Consider the following 19,400-nt stretch of genomic DNA (forward strand, 5'->3'; position numbering starts at 1 on the left):
AATTCCCGGTTTTCCTGGTGTGTGGTCACCCTGAAAACTAATAAATATTTCTGGTATATTATAAAATAAAAAATAAAAAAATTACACACCTTCAGGAGGTGTCTGAGTGGCGATCGGCTGTCTAGGCTGAATTATTTTTCCAGGATCAGTAGCCTGTGGCCAGGGAGTACCAGGCGCTGAGGGTGGTCTCGGTTTACCTGGTGGCCTGATGACAGGACCACTGGTCGCTGGACTGACAATTCCTTGAGGCGGTGAACCCAGTGTAGAAGATCCCAGTACATCAGCTCTCAGCCTTTCAAACTCACTGTCACTCAGTAATGCACCAGTCGTTGGAGTTGGTTCTACTTGCTGCTGCTGTTGTTGCTGTTGCTGTTGTTGCTGCTTCTCCTGCTCACGTTTCTCCTGCTCCAACAGATCCTCCAGCAGCAACGGTTGCTCCTGCGAACACGACTGCTGACAGTTAAAGTCAGTTCATACTTAATAATTAATTATAATTAAAAAAATAAAAAAACTTCTTATTCATTTTTAGTCATTAGTTTTAAATCTTAGCCTTTGCACACGTTTAATTTTAAAAATAAACACATTATCATGCACACATTTTTGCTGCAGCCAGTAACTAATGCTGTGACATTTAAGTATTTAGAATAAAAATTTTTTTTTTCTTTTAATTATTCTATAAATCATAATTACTTAAATGCTTAGTAATCAAGTGAATTAATTAATGATGTTTTGTTTGTTTCAATTATTTAAATTAGAGAAAAATAAATTTAAAAAAAAATGATGAGGAATAAAAATGATCGATGGTTATAAAAATTTATAAATTTAAATGCCCCAAGACTTGCTCACCTGGAGAAGCAAGGGTCTCCGATGTGGATGCGGCGTTATTGAAGGAGGAGTTGCACCCGTGTGAACAATTGGGGCCATCGGTGGACCCGGAACAACACCAGGCACTTGGTGCCCAATATGAACTGGGGCTCGCGGCGGCATAACACCCCGTCCACCTGGGCACAGCCCCATCTAGACATGCACCAACACCAATGCAATTGCAACACACCCAGGCCATAACACCATTTTTATATTTTACCAACCATTACTTTTATAATAATAATAATAATAATAATAATAGCAGTAGAAGATGAAAAAACCTAGTACCTGATCAGGGAACTAGTACCTGATCACTTCATGTAGACCTTAATAGACACTTTAGCTTAAAATTGACAGTAATTTGTCAATTTGAATTACCGGAATTTGCTGACAATTTGACAGCAAAAGGAAAGAAAAATTTTCGGTTCATTTTTTTCCAATTTATAGGTAACTTTTTTTACTAGAAAGAAACTCTGATAAAAGATTCCTTGAATTTTTCGTCAAATTTTTTGCTTTAAAAAATTGCTCAAGAGCTCAAAAGCTTTAAAACAGATGGTTCAAAAGTTACAGGTACATAAAGTTGATAACTTTTTAAAAATAAAAGTTCAAACTCATAAACCTTAAATATATGTAACTTTTAAACCAGTTGTTTTAGAGCTTTAGAGTATCTAAGCAATTTTGTAGAGCATAAAATTTCCTATCAAAATGTTCATGACTCAAATTTTTTCCTCAACATCAAATGAAGTTACAGGACTTTTGTAAAAAAAATAAAACTCCTTATTACTCTGGGAAAATTCAAATAGCGCGCCGTCTTTTAAAATTTAAATAAAAAATTGTCCTGCTAGAATTTTTTTCGGTGTACAAAAATGTTTACAACAGTCGAGATATCAATTTTTTTGTAGCACCCTAATAAATATGGAGTTCGGGTACTAGTTCCCTGATCGGGTCCTAGGTCTCACCTCAAATTAATTTTTTTTTTAATTAACTCATACTACAATCCTACCCGGATTTATTATCCATTTATATTTGAATCTATATTATTATCACCAACTTCGTTGATGTGATCCTTTATCTGGGACATTTGTGGTTTAATAAATAATTTTTAGTACTTTTTTGTTAATTAAATAAAATAAATGATAAAGTAAAACACCACATGCCGTGATTAAAATTAAATTAAGTTAGATTCATACCAACACCAGGACACGTTTATAATAATAACAAATTGTTACATAAATAATTTAATTTAAAAAAAACGTTAATTTATAATTTTACTATTTAAGCGAATTAGTTGCCGCGAATAAAATTAATACGGCAGTAATAAACGTGAAATTGATATACAAGTTTGTAATTAATATTTAAAATAAGTTTAGTGAATATACTGAATTGAGAAGCGATGCATCAATTCCAAGGATAATTTATTTTTGGTTTAAAAACAAAATTACTAACCTGTACAGGTCCTGGGTAAGGTGGCGGTGGGCCAGGATACGGTGGCGGAGGTGGTGGTGGTGGTGCTAAAGGCATACGAGGTCCAATCATGTGTCCGACTGACACTACTCGTCCAGGTACTCCTTGAATTCCTGTTACTCTCATCCCTAATCTTTGCTGTTGCTGTTGTTGCTGCTGTTGTTGCTGCTGCTGTTGTTGTTGCTGCTGTTGCTGCTGCTGTTGCTGTTGTTGTTGTTGTTGTTGCTGCTGCTGTTGTTGCTGGACTGAAAAACCAAAATACATAATTAGAATCACGTTTTAGCAACAAAAGTCTGGTATCAATTGTAGGAACACTTACGCTGCATGTGGGACTGAGGAATCCGTTGAGGATGTCCAGGAAACGTTGAAGGATAACTAACAGTGACGGTGTTAGTCGACGTAACGACTCCGATGACGCCTTCTGAGGAGAGTAAACGTGTTCCTGGAGGCATAGGACGGCCCATAGCAGCCGCTTGTTGGACGTGTTGGTGCATTTGCTGCTGGACAACCATCGCTTGAGGATGATTTTGTGTCATAATTGTTCCAGGCTGTTGCTGCTGCTGGACAATCGGGATTTGCGACTGAGCCGTGGGAATCGGTTGCATCGTCGCTGCCGGAGGAATTTGAGGAACACTTGGAACTGTTGATTCAACGGCTGCTGGTACTCCTGCCTGATTAGGTGGGTCATTGGTAATGTTCTGATGTGCTGTCGTAGCAGCTGTCAAAACTTCAGTTTTTTGTTCTTCTTCTTTTGATTCTTTTTTTAGTTTCTCTTCTTTAGTCTCTACTTCCACTTGTTCTAAGTCCATGTCAAGAATATTTGTCTTCTCTCCACCAGTTATATTGTCCAGTTCAGGATCTGCATACTCGAGGATATTAAAATCTGCTCCCATTTCAGCTAAAAAAAATAATTTATCAATTTTATTATTTAGTTCAATTTTATAAATGATTATTTTTAAATATAAAAATAATTTACCAAGAAGTTCATCATCATCATCAGCTAAATCTCCTAGTATTGCACCTACGCCCTCGACCTCTCCCATGGGAGCTCCTTCTTGCTCGAGTTTTTCTAACTCTGCAGTGACATTGTCGGGAATTTCCGAAGCCTCAGATGACGTCCCAGTGTTATCATTGACTGCCGTTTGCATCAAACCCGGTCGCGACATCGTCTGAGCGTTCATCATTCTGACACTCGCATTAATATCCTGTCCAGCTCGAACCACACGCTGTACCATTTGCTGGTTATGTACATGATTAGGATCAGGGAATCTTGGTGGCCCTTGTTGCTGTTGCTGCTGTTGTTGCTGCTGCTGTTGCGGTGATTGCTGCTGCGGAGGCTGAGGTTGCTGAAGAATATCATACTGATCTACCAGTGGATTTCTCGGCACTGCCATCCGCTGCTGAAGCACTTGCTGTTGCTGTTGTTGCTGTTGCTGCTGAAAATGTTGCTGAGGAATTCCACCAGGCACTTGGGGTCGCTGCAGAAGCATTCGCGTACGCGGGTCTATGCTCTGTAGTCTAGCATCTGTTTTTGCAATGAATAAAATTTTTACTTGAGTATAAGTTAATTTAAAAATTAAATTAAAGTAAAATAATTAACTTACCAGGTGAATTTCTTATGAATACATTCAATTGAATGGGCATTCGAGGCCTGATACCTGGAGGCAAAGGATGTCTGAAGGTGCCCTCGACAGTATTGGCAGCTGGCTGTGAATGCTGAGGGATTTGTACGTGAGAAGGTTCGAATTGTTGCTGCTGCTGTTGTTGCTGCTGCTGTGAGTCAACTGGAGATGAATTTGGATCCTGGGTCCAGGCATTACCGGGGATACCGTCAATTTTTTTACGAAACTGCGACCGTTGGAGTAAATCTCTCAACTGTTGATTAACCTCGGACTGCTGATTGAAGACTTCAGATGTCGGTACTACCTCTTGTTGACGTGACTCTGGCCGTGGCGAGGTGTAACTCGGCGCCGGAGAAGGTGTAGGAGGTTGATTGCTATAAGGATCGGGAGTACGTGATGGAGCATAGACGTGGGTGGAAGAACGGGGAGTGGGAGGATTAAAGAGGGCGCGATTTGTGCCAGGTGGCTGTGAAAATACGTCGTTTCGAGGTGATGTCGCGTACGTGGGAGTACCTGGCATTAGTGGACGTGGTGTCTGATTTCCTGGAGCGAATCCTTCTGATGAATTGTCGAAACGCTGGAAGTGCTCGGGTCCCCCACTGGTGGCTACTGCGACTGCTGTGATATGAGTCGAGGCTGGTGACTGAGGGAAATCGTGAGGTGACTGCGGTGCCTGAGGTGAAAATGGCGAGGGTGGTTGGGGGAAATTTGATGACATTCCTGGACGCACTGCCACTGAAACTGGACGTGCTGGAGGCGCGCACTGTTGATTTTGTAACCTGGGCATCGCTTGATGCGGACTCTGAGGAGCATTGCCACGAATAACTTTCATCGGTGGGGTGGCAAATGTTCCACGAGAACCAGGTGATGGTGATGCCATCGGTCCAAGGTGATTTCCATCCTTTAAATAATTTAAATTATTCAAGATAATTGACCCAGTTCTTGACCTATCAGTTACCGAGTGAACTTATTTTATTTTTTTATAAAATTATTTATAATTACCTGCGTTGTCGATACTTGTAGCTGAGTTGTAAGCCCTGTGTTATTGTCTGTGTTCAATTGAACTCCATCATCACTTATTTGTCGCTGTACTCGTGCCATTGCTATTAATATATAAAAAGTTATTTAATCAATAAATATATAAATCATACACGGAGAGAAATTTATGGTACAAATTACCATATTTTATGGGAATGATTCCCATAACAGAAGGTGACCAGTTTTTTTTAAATATGGATTACAAGAACGGCACTCATACAAATTATAGTAAATATTTCTATCTATATAGTTTTCATTCTTATACGATATGGAATAGTTCCTATGATTTTATGGTAATTGTTCCCAATATTATTATGGTAACCGCAACCATATATTACGATAAGCGTAACCATATATTATGATAACTGTTACCATACATTATGGTAATAATTACCATAATATTGTGGTCACCATTAATATAATATTATAGTAACCGTTATTATATTACATGGTAATCATTACCGTAATATGTGGTAACGGTTACCATAATAATATGTTTACCAAATGCTATGGTAATCATTACTATAATATCATGGTAATCATTGACATAATATTATGGTAATAATTACCATAATACTACAGTAAATATTACCACATACTATGGTTATAATTACCGGAATATATTGTAACGGGAATAATTATCATACAAGATAGTTACGGTTACTATAATATTATAGTAATAGTTAATATAATATTATGGTAATGATTACCATAACATATAGTAACTATTATTATATATTACGGTAATCATTACTGTAAGGTTAAAGTAATTGTTACTACATTTTATGGTAATCATTGCCGTAATATATAGTAACGGTTACCATGCTAGTATGATTACCATATGCTACAGTAATCATTACTATAATGTTATGGTTATGATCACTATAATATTATGGCAAGCATTAAGATATTATGAAAATTATTACTATAACATTATAGTTACCATTGACACATATCATGGTAATGTTTCCTATACATTATGGGAATTATTACCATAATATCCGATAACGTTTACCATACTAGTATGGAAACAATTATCACAGTAGTATAGCAACAATAACTATAATATTATGGGAACAGTTACCATGATGTATAGGATTTATTCCCATATATAGTAATCTTTACAATGTGAATATGGGATTTATTCCTGAGATGATGGGAACTATTTCCATAAGTACAGTAATTATTACATTGATTAAATGGTAATAAAAACACTATTCCTACCATTTATACGCTGGTCATGGATAACTTGCTGCTGAAGTTGATGCTGCTGTTGCCTGTACTGTTGCAATTGTTTCCAGGCGCGTTCTTGTTCAGCCTCTTTGGTTGTTCGATCTCTATTAGCAAGTCGATCTTGCTCCTGTTAAAAATATTTACATTATAACCACATATATATTTATTATTCTATTATCATCACACCTTTATTTATTATTTCTATAATAAATAATTAATAATTTAAATTTCAAATTTTGGTGTAATGATTAATAGATTGAAATAATTTAATAAATTTATATGAAGGCGTCAATTACAGTCAGCCAAAATTATATATACACCAATAACCGGAGCATTCACAAGTTTAATTAAAAGAAAATAAATAATAATAATAACAATAATATGTAACAATAGATACAACGTTGTGTTATTAAATTAATCGTTTGATTAAATTAATTATTACATACGTTCTAAATAAAAATAGTTTTAGAAATATGTTTTGTGTGCATTTTTATACGACAGAAAATATCCAGCCACCATTCAGAATTAGATTATTAAATAATAATAATAATAATAATTAACTTTTAAATAAATAATTAAAACACCCAGCATATACACGCTTACATTTAAGTCATGTTCTTTTTTTTAACATTTGTAAAAACGTCGAGACTAAAGATCTATTTGTTTAGGTTTTAATTTTATACAATACGTGCAAGATAATTGTGTAGAGTTTTTGTTTTATCAAGTTAAAGAAAAATTTTAATTAAATAAAATACAGTCGAGTCGCGTTATAAGTCCGCTTAGTGTCTCTCTCATATTAAGACGAGTCTAGTTAAAAGAAAAAGTTACAAGCCGGGCTTATAACGCGATTCGACTGTAATATAATTGATATTATTTATTATTAATAAGAATTGTAATATTGTTGATAGTCAGTGTAAAAAAAAAACTCGTAAAAAAATTTTTAAAATATTTGTTGTCTAGTATAAAAATAAATCTGTTACAAAAACGTGTCGCTTGAACTTGTGAATTTGAGCCAAATTTGAATTTTTAAATAATATTTTTTAGTGACTTTTAAAAATTAAAAACTCGAAATTTTAATATAAAGTTTAAAATTTTTAAAAGGTAAAAATTTAATTCAAATTTCATTGTCATAAATTTGAAAGTTCGCGCATAACATTTTTGAAATGGATTTTTTTTTACATGCAGTTTATTAATTTAAGATAGTGGATAATTTTGAAAATTAAAAAGATTTGATTTAAAATTTAATGTAAACGTATTTTGATTTTTATGTAAATTATTTTCGAAATTTGTTTTTCCGAATGTTACTCGTTCGAGAAAATTTTTAAATTTGACTTTTTAAATAAATTTTGATATTTAAAAAACAAAACTTTTTTCAAAAAAGTCAAAACTTGTTAATATAAAAGTCGTAATAAATTCTAATTAAATATTTTCCTTTAAAATTCAAAATAATTATGCACTGTCTGTAATTAATAAATTTTATGCAACAAATTCTTTCAAAATTTTTTTTAAACAAACTTTTTTTTTTCCACAGATTTTACTAGTAATAATATGAAGCAACTAATAGCCTAATAGAAAAGAATAAAATAAAGAATAAAAAAAAAGTGTAGGTTATCTAATTATCGACGTTCATACTGACAATAAGATACAATTCTACTCAAAACCCAATCAACAAAAATACAGTAAGCAAAAATAATTAGTAGTTATATGAACAACAGTATGGGTTGGGGAAATTGGAATTTTTCAAATGAGACGTGGATTTAAATTTAGGAATCAGGACAATGGATAAAGTGCTAATGGGTATCATCATGCCACATTTTTTTCATATTTACGATACACGTCATGGTAATTTACGGGGGTAAAACAATATCTATACATACGACTCAATAAACAATTAAATACAAAAAAAAGAAATTAAAACGGTCAACAAAAATAAATACCAAGAGCTTTGTCTATCACATAAATCGAATGGGCCAATTAGAGATGCAGTTCAATTCCATCGAATACTATACGACTGAATCATTCATTCTAGAGGTGCGCGAATAATTTGATCTTTTGAATAATTTGAATTTTTTAAACTATTCGCAAGTTTTTGAATTATTCAAATATTTAAAAATATTCGAAACTTTCCGAATTATTCTTAAGTTTTCGAATATTTTTTTCAATAATTCGAATTTTTTGTCACTTTTGCTCTCCGTTAAAGAAAAATTAAAAAATTGAAAGCTGATCAGGATTTTCTCGATTCAAATCGAGCAATTTGATAAGTTACAAATAATTTGAAAAGATTTGAATTATAAGAAAAGTTACGAACATGATTCGCACACCCCTAGTTCATTCCAAATGAATAACAATTTTTGTGTAAATAAAATAAATAATCATTTACTAGAATGTTTCAAAGTAGTAAGAATATCTTTACAAGCGATTAAAATTTTTTATTTTACTATTTTAATGTTTGTTTGAAAATTTATTACTTTTAAAACTGTAGTTATGCAAAAATATATATTTTTTTAATGAATAATAAAAATGAAAAGTCGATAAATTATTTTAATTTAATTATCCCAAATAGTTTGATAAAAGTTCAGTAATGAGAATAGTTTTTATGAATGGAAAAAAATTAAATTTTTTCACGAAATAATTAAGGTAAGACTCAACACCCGATCATTCATGTATTTGTATATATATATTTACTAAATTTTACTAAATATTGATATAAAAATACATGAAGTAATCGGATACTAGGTCTTTTACCTTATAGTGAATCTAAAATAAATAAAAAAAAATTATTTGAAATTTAAGAATAATAAAAAATTAATCGGTTGTAATTTTTTTCTTGTCCACAAAAGATTACCAACAACAATTGAGAAAAGATTTAATAACTGATACTGGAGACTTTAACAATACTAATGACAGTTAAAAAAAATGTTTCCGTGTAAAAAATTAAATTCGTTGTAAAAAAGTTCATAACAGAGAACTTTCAAATTCGAGATAATTCCGAACTTTCTAACTTGTAACTTTTAGCTGAGTAATTTTTCCAAAAAATAATTCGATTTTCATTTTTTGCTGTTTTGTAAAATATTTAAAAATTTTTTTACTTTTATCAGAATTTTCTGAGGAAATCAAAAATCTATTTACTCCCTGATTTTCCAGTTTTAAAAATGATCTCAGTTCAGAATTTCTCAAATTTTGAGTGTGAATATAGCAGACAGACAAATTTAAAATTTTTAATAAACATAATAAATAATTAATGAAGTAAAATTTAAAAAAAATGTGTATTTAAAAAATTAAAAAATTAATAAATGCATTTTTTAAAAATATTATTTTTCCAATTATTTAAAATTTAAAATTTGTCTGATGTCTGCTGCATACTCATCAAATTTTACGTTCACGTTATGAACATTTTTTGAACGAATTTCTTTTACACAGATATGTATGTGTGTGTGTGTATATATATAAACAACTAAAAAAGACGATTTGATATACAAATATATTGTACAAGGCAAGACACTATAGGCACATTTTAGGCTCACCATGACCGGGGTCTGTACAGGTACAGTGTGAATAATTGCAGTGGGTGGCGGATCGTAGTGCTCCTGGCTGAGGGAAGGGAGGGTGCGCATTATTTCAGACGGGGTGAGCACTCTAATCTGATGATCTACCGAGGATAATTGTCGTACAGTGCCAGCCACCACGATTGCACCAGCAGTTCCACTTGGGGACTGAGGAACAACAACACTTTGACTATTAACAATAGTAGTGATACTACTACTACTACTATTATTATTACTAGTATTATTATTATTAATACTAGTATTATTAATAGTTGTAGTGTGAGTCGATGATGCAGAAGAACGTTGATGTTGTTGCTGTTGCTGTAAAGACACTGAAGACAGCTGCTGTCCATCACCGATGATCGTGTTGCAGAAAGAAACAGTTGGTGTTGTGCAAATAATAGCCGTGGTGGCAGGCGACTGTGTGAAAGATTTAGTTGAACAATTATTGGACTCTTGGTGCGTCAAATTGCTAATATAATTATTTAATGAATTGACAGAGCTGGGCCGTGGTGATGAGGATGAACTGGTTGAGGTTGGGGATGGACTGGGTGAGGTAGATGTTAGCTGTCTCGGTGGCGTTGGTCCCTGTCCCTGTACCGCACACACCTCCGCTAGATGACCAACGACCACACCAGCAGTAACAGATGAATTTGATCCTGATACTGCTGATGCTGTTGATGATGTTGCCACGATGATTCCAGCAGTACCCGTCACACTTGGAGACAGTATTGATGTAGATGATGTTGATCCACCTGATATTACTCCTCCAACAGACACGGATGATGACTTATCTTGCTGTGACTTATCATTATTTATCACTGATGTCAAAAGACCGATTTGCTTTTGATCGGCACCGCCCATTCCTACTACTGGAGATACTTGGACTGATGTCATCGTCGTGGTGACGGGTTTGGTGGTGTTGGTGTTGCTAGGTGCGCTTGTTGCAGTGACTGGGGTCGTGCTTGGTATCTGTCGGTTCAACGGGTGCCACACGTTCACACACTTTTTTTTTTTTATTTTTTTTTACATTACTAATTTTACTAGTGTAGCTTTCGATTTATATTTTTTTTTTCTTAAGGAAATTAATTTGCTTACTAATTTTTTTTTTTTTTTTTTTAAATTTATAATTAATGGCTTTGTTATGGACTATCTCTGTCTTTATATTTTAAATAAATATATATATTTATATTTTAAAATAATGGTTAACATTACAGGGTAAGTTAGATACTGCAAGGGATGACAGAGGATTAGGCTAACAGGCTCAATGCTTATTGCGAATAACAAGTCTAGTGGTCCAAACATCTTATTAATGGGGACACACAAATCGTTTACTAGTAACTGGTAAATTTTTTATTTTAAATAAACAACTACGGGAATATAAAACAAATAAATATTTTAAATTCAAGTCAAAGGGATTCTGGATAAAATTAAACTTGAAAAATCATTTTACGAAAAACTCGCGGGAAGAATATTTAAATTTAAAAATTATTTTTGTTATTGTTTTTAAATAATTAAATATGAAGGTAAAGTTTTAATTGAATTATAATTGACATGATAATTTTTTTTTTTTGTTTTCGTCATCAAATGTACGTATATTTATTACGGTGCTAATTAAAATACCAGTTACTCAGTATGACGAGTAATACTAGACGTAACACAAAAAATTAATGGAAATTTAAAAAAAAATAAATATTTTTATGCTCGAGCTGTTAATTTAACTCATGGATTAGCACAAGAAAAACTTTTTTAAATGATTAAACGTTATTTAAAAAAAAAAAAAAAAAAATGCAGATTTGTAAAATAAATAAAATTTATGAAAATTAATAAAATGAATGAATAAAAAAAATTTAATTGAACCTGAATGATAGTCTAAGTATTTGTTTATATTATTAAGCAGACTCACCTGTTGCGTTTTTCTCATACGAATAGTCGCTCTGTTATCACGAGCTTGCGTCAAATACGGCTGTCTAGTTTCATTTGGCAACGAGCGCCATTTTTTTAATATTTGTTTCAATCTTTCTGACCAAACTGTGACAGAATAATAATAATAATAAATATATATGAGTAATGATAATTATAGATATTATTTTTAAAATTTTATAAATAATCACCTGGATATTCAACTTTCCACTCTGGATGATTGATATTAGCATAAAGAATAGCAGAACTTGTTGAACCAGTACCCAATAGTTCGTCTCTTTCAAGTTTTTGACTATTGCGCTGATTGTGAGGAATAGTCGCGTTTGTCGAGCAACTGGGGCCTTCTTCTTCGGGATTAACCCACGGACTCGGTGGTTCAGAAAATGCTGGACTGAATTGAGGGCTGCTGTAAAATTTATATTAGCTTAATATTTTTTCTTAGTTAATTAATTAATCAAGTCAGGTAGAAGACCCATAATTCGCTCGCTTTTATTAAACCATTCAATATAAATTGGGAAAAAACATTTTTTTTTGTAGCCTTGAATATTAGAATAAAATTTTAATTTTATTAATTAATTGAAAAAAAAAAAAAAAAAAAAAAAAAATTACGCTCAGTTATCAATTAGGAGTTAAACGAAATTTCTAAAATAAACTTTAGCCTACAAAATTTGAATTCGAATTATAAAATTGACATGATTTTACTGAAATTTATTTTCCAAATTTTGTTTAACTCCTAATTTATATAAACTGAAAGTAATTCTTTTTCAATTCTATATCTCAGCAAATTGTTTTTTTTTTTAAATTAATAAAATTTTCCGGAAATTTATTAAAGTAATAAATTATAAAATACTTTGATACGTCATATTCTAATATATTTAAATTAACAAATAATTATTTATCAATGATCATTTTTTTACTGGAAATTTTTTTCTATAAAAACGCATTAATTAGTTGAAGTGTACGAGTATTAGTACTGATCAGGTTTAAGGCCTTTTACCTCAGATAACTTTAAATGTTCCTCAAGATCGGAGTTTTTCGCGCAACAAATAAAAACAAATCTACTGGATAACTAGACTTTAGCAGTCGAATTACATAAATTTTTATTTTCACGCGAAAAACATTCCGATCTTCAGGTCCATGACTTTTTTCGAGCTTAGATAATTTTTTTTTAACGTACTTGCTGTACTCAGAATGATAAGGTGACGGTGGAGGGAAACTCAGCGGTGAATTTAAGGTCGTCTGTCCAACAGTTGGAAGTGACACAGGTGGTACTTGAGGTCTTGCAAGTGGTAACCCAGTTTGCATGCCTGTAAAACATCAATTAAATTAATAAATAAAACACAATTAAAAAAAAAGTAACAATTAAATAAAATCAAAAAAATAGACAATCTGCTCTAGATAAAATAATAAATAAATAAATAAATCCTTACCAGGATGTGGCGAAGGTGACACCAGAGGTGTTGGCGTGGAAGGCGTATGAGCTGTTTGATTTTGCAGCGGAAATACTGAAGATTCTTGTGACTCTTGTGATTCGTCAGTCAAGACACTTTTCAGCATATCCTCGACATCTTTGCTAGCCATATTGGGTAAGTTGGTATCACCTGGTACCATTGATTCGACTAAATTAAAATGTGGACTACCCAGTATGTCATTAAATTCACTAGGACCTGGTGCATCTTCAAGTTCATTTAATGCAACACTTGCCTTGACAAGTTCCTCATCTGGTTCATTCATTATCGTATTAACTAATTCATTATCAACAAAATCTGATGACATAGGCAGTATATCACCCAACGCATCAGTATCACTGGCATTGTCATCATCAATACCGCGACTGCCACCATCATCCTCGCGTTTTATAATATTCTGTACTGCTGTTGTTGTTGTTATTGCTCCTGTTGCTGAAGTATTATTATTATTTACCGGTAACTTTTGTTCCTCATTATTAATATCATTCTTATCATTACTATTATCATGTTTATTAACATTATTAACTTGTTCAATAGCCTTGATCTCATCTTGAGACAATTGAATAGTATCAGCATTACCGGATGTATTTTTTTCACTGTCCGAATCACTGCTGCTTTTCAAGTCTTTGTCTTTGGTGAGATCCATAAGATTTTTGCCAAAAAATGCCTCCTGTAAATAAGGAGGAAACGATTCTGACAATTTAGTCTTTGGTTTTTTACGAAATGTTTTTTTACGTGGTTTACCATCAACACTACTGACACTCACACTATTACTACTACCACCAACACCAACACCAATGCCAACACTGTTACCATTAAACGAGGATGTCAATTTACCATCCCCAGTTATTTGTTTATCATCGGCATCTTCTCCATCTTTATCTTTACGCGTACCGCGAATGCGAGTTACAAAACCACCGATACCAAGCTTTTGCAAATTACGCTGACGTTTACGTTTTAAAATAGACACACCACTTTCAGTAGTATATATAGTATAACCTTCTGGTGGTGGCTGGTCACGCAGTGTCCAAGTCATGCCGTCTTTTAATACTTCACCTGGTTCGTCTTTGATGTCCATAAGCTCTATTTTAGTGTCTCTATTGTCCTCAAGCGAATTATCAAGACTACCGCCAGCGACAACTGACTCGATAGTCGCCATAATGTCGGCATCTTTGTCCAGCACCGGCAGAACTTTCCGCCGTTTTTTACGCGTCTGCTGCTGTTCCATAGTAAGCGATTTGATGTGATGCAGACCAGTTTCAGATAAATAAACACCGTCTATCAAGTGACACATCGGCGATGATTTGTAGTGCTCTGGACTACGGACTATTGGCGGTGATGATCTTTGATGATATTTGTTCGGTTGCACTTTCGGCTGATTGCACAATTGGTGAGGCGGCGGTTCATCACGTGGCCGACATATAATACAGTGATAGCCAGCCTGGGCGCATTTTTCAGCGTCAGCTTCAGTCATTATGTGGTCACAGGAGCAGTGAAGCCACCTGGAGCAGACTCCGCACTGAATAATTAAATCACCCTCGGTGTAAGTTTCTTGACACGAGGCGCAGGATGTGTGCGAAGAACATGGTCCGCATTGAGTGAAGTTTTTTTGCCAGTTACTGTTGAAACCTGGGTCACCGGAGCCGCATATTTGACAGACGGCACAAGATTTGCACTTCCACGTACCGTAAGGCACATTTTCCATCGGAGGATCTAGACAATCAGTGTGATAACTGATGTCACAGTCATCGCATAATATCAATTTATCTTCACGATCTCGTAATCCACATTTTTCACAGACAGTACAGTCTAAACAACGCCAACCACGTTGCAATATTACCTTTGTTACTTTAACATTAACACAGTATGGGTGATAACACTGCCCGCACTGTGCACAGGCAATCAAACAGCCCTCGGTATCAGTACCAATTGCACCGCACATAACACAAATGTCTTGAGTTAAAACAAATTTATCTTTAGCTGAACACAAAACGAGTCTATTTTCCACACCCGGTTCCTCTTCCTTTGAATACGAGTCTGATATTGGACGCTGGAGACCGACACCCGGCGCGCCAAAGATACCCCGCATTTTAGCTTTAGGACCACGTTTGCGACCGAACTCATTCATCTTCTGTCGTTTTTGATAACCGAATTTGCCAACACCCTTGGGACGACCAATTACACCCTGCAAACCTAGACGTTTCTTGGCAACCTTTGATGCACAAAATGGCTTACCCTTACCAAGCCCGATAGAAAAAAGCGCTTCGTCACCCTGGTAATCGAACTCCGAAGAGTCCCCATCATTATACAAACTTTCTTGTGATGCAGTCATACTCGAATCCCCAGCATAATCATCAAAGTAATCTTTACGTTTCACCATCGTCATGTTCTTGCAGTGAAAACAAACGTATTCATAATCTGGTTTGCTGTCTTTACGCTGCTGATGAACTCCTGGGTCGGCTTCGGCGTCACAGGTACCGTGGACAAATCTTTTGCAGACAGTACATTGAACCATTTCGCGGTATCCAGCAGCACGATACGCTTTTCTACAAATGGGACATGAGTAGCCTTTGTTGCGCTGCTGATAACACGAGTCGCATACTGTGTAATTGTTGTGCCAACGCGATGATAAGCCGGCACCTGGTGTACGTGAGCCGCAGTCGGAACACACGCGACAGCACTTGCACTTCCATCCCCAACGTGGTACTGAAGTGACAATGGGACGTAAGCAGCTTGGATGATAGGCTTTATTGCAGTGCTCGCATCCCATGACCTTGGACATTTCCGTCTCAGGTTGCCGGCAAACTTGGCACACGCGGCAGACAGTACACTGCCACCCTGCTCTTACATCGGGGTGCAGTGCCAAGCCAATGCAACGCCCGTGATAGTGAGACCCGCAGACTGAACACATCACTAGATTGCCGACATCATCCATTTTGTAACAGGAAATACAAATCGCGTCGCTGTTTTCTAGCAAAATAGACACTTGGGCTAGATGTTGGTTGCAAAATAACGACAGTGTTTTCATATCTTGAAAACAACTTGCCGCTGCAGCGCATGGCAAATGAAATATACGATTGCACGTTAACACTTTACATTGAATACTTGCTCCGTAATGGGTACAGTAAGAACAGCGACGTGATGACGATTGTACTATTGCTGGACTTAAGCGCTCTGTTGTCAGCTCTTGACTGCTGGTTGACCACATGGCGCAAAAAGTGTGGACGTAATAATGACCAGTTGTTTCAAACAATGCCGCCAACTCGGGTTCCTCGGAGTAACCGACAATTGACAGCTCCTCAACTGGCTCTGTAAAATTAGTAAGACTAGGATTTCGGCATTTAGCTAGACTTTTCTGACGACGACAAGTCACTGCTCCCCCGCCCATGGTACCACGCGGGCTTTTATCACCGGTGGAAGACACGTCCATAAGATCTAATTCCCCACGATTTACAGCTTTCTCTGGTGTAAAATCTTCGGGACACGACAGCCTTACCAACTCACCCTGTCCTAGCTGACTTCTTTCTCCTAAATTGCAAAATGCGCATACTTTCCGCGGCCTAAAATATTGATATTAAATATTTTAAACCTGTTTATTTTTTTGTCATATAAATAAAAACATGAGTGTCAATGTAGCCATTGGGACTAATTTTAAATTACAAATAAACTCAACAATTAAAAATAAAAAAATGCACATGCTGATTTTCAAATTCTTCACATGCGCATTTTATAAATTTTACTCAATTTGCATTTCGACTTTCTAATTAGCAAATTTTCTAACTCCATTTAAGAAAATCTTTCATTTAAACAAAAAAAAAAGTAATTAAATTTTTTTTTTCACATAAAAATTAATTCCATATCTAGTATATGTAAAATATTTTTGTCTAGGTTACTCAAATAATATTTTTTCTCACTATTACTATTTGAAAATTGTACATAATCACCTACTAAAAAAAAATAAGCTAGAAAATTTTCAAATTAGAACGTAGATTTAATTATTTAAAAATTTAAAAAACCGACAATTGTCAGCTACATTGACGCTCATAAATTACCACATATTATTTACCATTGCTCTGGAAAATACGGCGGCTCTTCAGGAGCTGGCATAGCTCCTGAAGATTCACCATCCATACCAGGATCATCGTTAAGTCTTAACGGACTCTGTGACTCCGAATGAGTATCGTCATCTTTACTTTTTGTTCTGCGTGGCATTCCCCTTGCATAACCCAACCTATAAATTAATATTAATTATCAGATACCAAAAAATATAAATTACAGTAATTACTCACTAATAACAACAAACTTAAATTTAAATATAAATTAGTTTCTTGACTAAAAAAAATAATAAAAAAAAGTTAAGTCATTTATCACTGACCCTTTGCCTCTAGTTGAACCTCTACTAAAATGTCTACGAGAACCCCCACCACGCATGGATCCAGGAGGTCTTTCTTTTCTCGGCCTACCGGGACCTCGTCTGATGTTCGTCAGAGGTTTCCCGCCAGGAAATGGAAACTTTTGATAACGCAGTGGGTCATGAAAGGCTTCATCGGGGGTCACTGAAATACATCAATTATCCATTAATTATTTTTTTTTAATAATTAATAATAATAATAATCATTAATACTTACCATTACCAGAAGTTGGTGGGACTCCAAGTAATTGTTCTAAGTTTGCTGGTGACACAGGAATCCCCGATGTCTCTTCATCATCATCATCACCATCAGATGGATCGTCCAGTTCCATTTCCTCCTCACCTTCAAGACGTTCCTCATCATCCATGGCCCGTAATTGCTCTTAGATATTCTAATTACACAAAATAAATTTACTATTAGCAAACAATCATCAGCAGCATCATCATCATCGGAACCTGAAATTAAATCTTTTCCAATTAATTACTCCATTTACAATAATGTTTCTGACAAAAGACAATTGCACTTACAATTATACAACAGACTATAACAAAGCGCGGACAAACATATCCATACACTCAACAAAGACATTTAATTTAATTGTTTTAAACATCCCCTCTATAATAATCGCGTGACAAAAAAAAATCACCAGTCACGATTTTTCCGCCATCAACAAGTAAAATCTCCAGGAGACGGGGATCAAAAATTACGGGAACAAAAAAAAATTATCTAACTTTAATAAAAAACGATTACCGGCACCACTGTGCACACGACAAATAAAAATATAAATAATAAAATATAAAATATTTAAACACTTGAACTTTTGAGGAAAATTGTTATCTAGGATTCAGGTACATACAGTAAAAGAGAGTCGACTTGGTGAAGTCGCGGGCAGGATGGCGTGCCGCTCGTTCCGTTCCGAGTTACTCGGGGGCAGAAGAGGCATAGCACGAGTAATACACACTCGTACTAAACACACACACTTACACTTACACACACAGGAACAAACCACCGACGTGGGCACACTCAGAACTTGTAGTGACGGAAACCGAGGGCGTCGACTCCCGGGTTAAAAAAAAATTAAATCCACCCGCGCTTTTTTAATTATATTTAAAATAATAAATATTATTTAAATTTAAATTAGAATAAATGGATACCTTGCACGAGGTTTTTTTAAATATTAACATTATTGTTAGATAATGCAATCAACAGTAAACGCCATTGCTATGTCAGGGTTTGTAGGCTATAAACACATACATTAATATATATATGTATGTGTGAATGTATGTAACGCATACATAAAACACTTGGTACCCCGTCTGGGCGCTCACGAGCCGCGAGAGTTCAAGGCAACACTCATACATCAAAAGTTAAACTTTTAAATATTTATTATTTAAATCACTTGGTTACTAAAACACTAAACGTACCTTCGTGATTAGATTTATTTAAATAATGATACCATTAAGGTTTTGTATCCAATTTTGTCCGGGCGCCATGGTAAATTTTTCACTGTTAAACCGAGTAAACATCTTGCAGGCAACGGAAAAAAATGTCACAAGCATCTACTTCACCGGAGAGAAAGAGGAACCTCTGTTTAAATTTCTAAAGTCACGGTGGATAATAGATGCCAGCACTGAAGAACGGCCATAACTTGTCGGCCATTTCGTAAGTTAATTATTGTAAGAGAGAAAAAATGAGCAGTTTTTGTATTATTTGAGTTGTTATTTTAAAATTTTGAGAAAATAAATTAACAAGGGGTGAGGTGGTGGTAATTGTTGAGAATAAATAAGACATGGGTTTTTAAAATCGTGATAATATTTTAAAAGTTTTGTT

General features: G+C 34.6%; 1 protein-coding gene across 1 annotated transcript in view; it reads right to left on the minus strand.

The window, feature by feature from the left end:
• Positions 1-19,149, minus strand: part of LOC103579560 (histone-lysine N-methyltransferase 2C) — a 32,816-nt gene extending 13,667 nt beyond the window's left edge. The window contains exons 1-17 of the mRNA XM_053739466.1: positions 18,995-19,149; positions 17,787-17,961; positions 17,534-17,714; positions 17,225-17,389; positions 13,120-16,718; positions 12,867-12,996; positions 11,881-12,095; positions 11,673-11,797; positions 10,376-10,738; positions 6,213-6,348; positions 4,953-5,053; positions 3,933-4,851; positions 3,305-3,853; positions 2,648-3,226; positions 2,311-2,573; positions 847-1,017; positions 90-450 (exon numbers count right to left, since the gene is read on the minus strand). Coding sequence (XP_053595441.1) covers positions 90-450; positions 847-1,017; positions 2,311-2,573; positions 2,648-3,226; positions 3,305-3,853; positions 3,933-4,851; positions 4,953-5,053; positions 6,213-6,348; positions 10,376-10,738; positions 11,673-11,797; positions 11,881-12,095; positions 12,867-12,996; positions 13,120-16,718; positions 17,225-17,389; positions 17,534-17,714; positions 17,787-17,937 — 8,008 coding nt within the window. The 5' untranslated portion in view covers positions 17,938-17,961; positions 18,995-19,149. The remainder of the gene's footprint in view (positions 1-89; positions 451-846; positions 1,018-2,310; positions 2,574-2,647; positions 3,227-3,304; positions 3,854-3,932; positions 4,852-4,952; positions 5,054-6,212; positions 6,349-10,375; positions 10,739-11,672; positions 11,798-11,880; positions 12,096-12,866; positions 12,997-13,119; positions 16,719-17,224; positions 17,390-17,533; positions 17,715-17,786; positions 17,962-18,994) is intronic.
• Positions 19,150-19,400: the final 251 nt, after the last annotated feature.

The sequence above is a fragment of the Microplitis demolitor genome, chromosome 5 (assembly GCF_026212275.2).
Source record: "Microplitis demolitor isolate Queensland-Clemson2020A chromosome 5, iyMicDemo2.1a, whole genome shotgun sequence".
Taxonomy (NCBI): Eukaryota; Metazoa; Arthropoda; class Insecta; order Hymenoptera; family Braconidae; genus Microplitis; species Microplitis demolitor.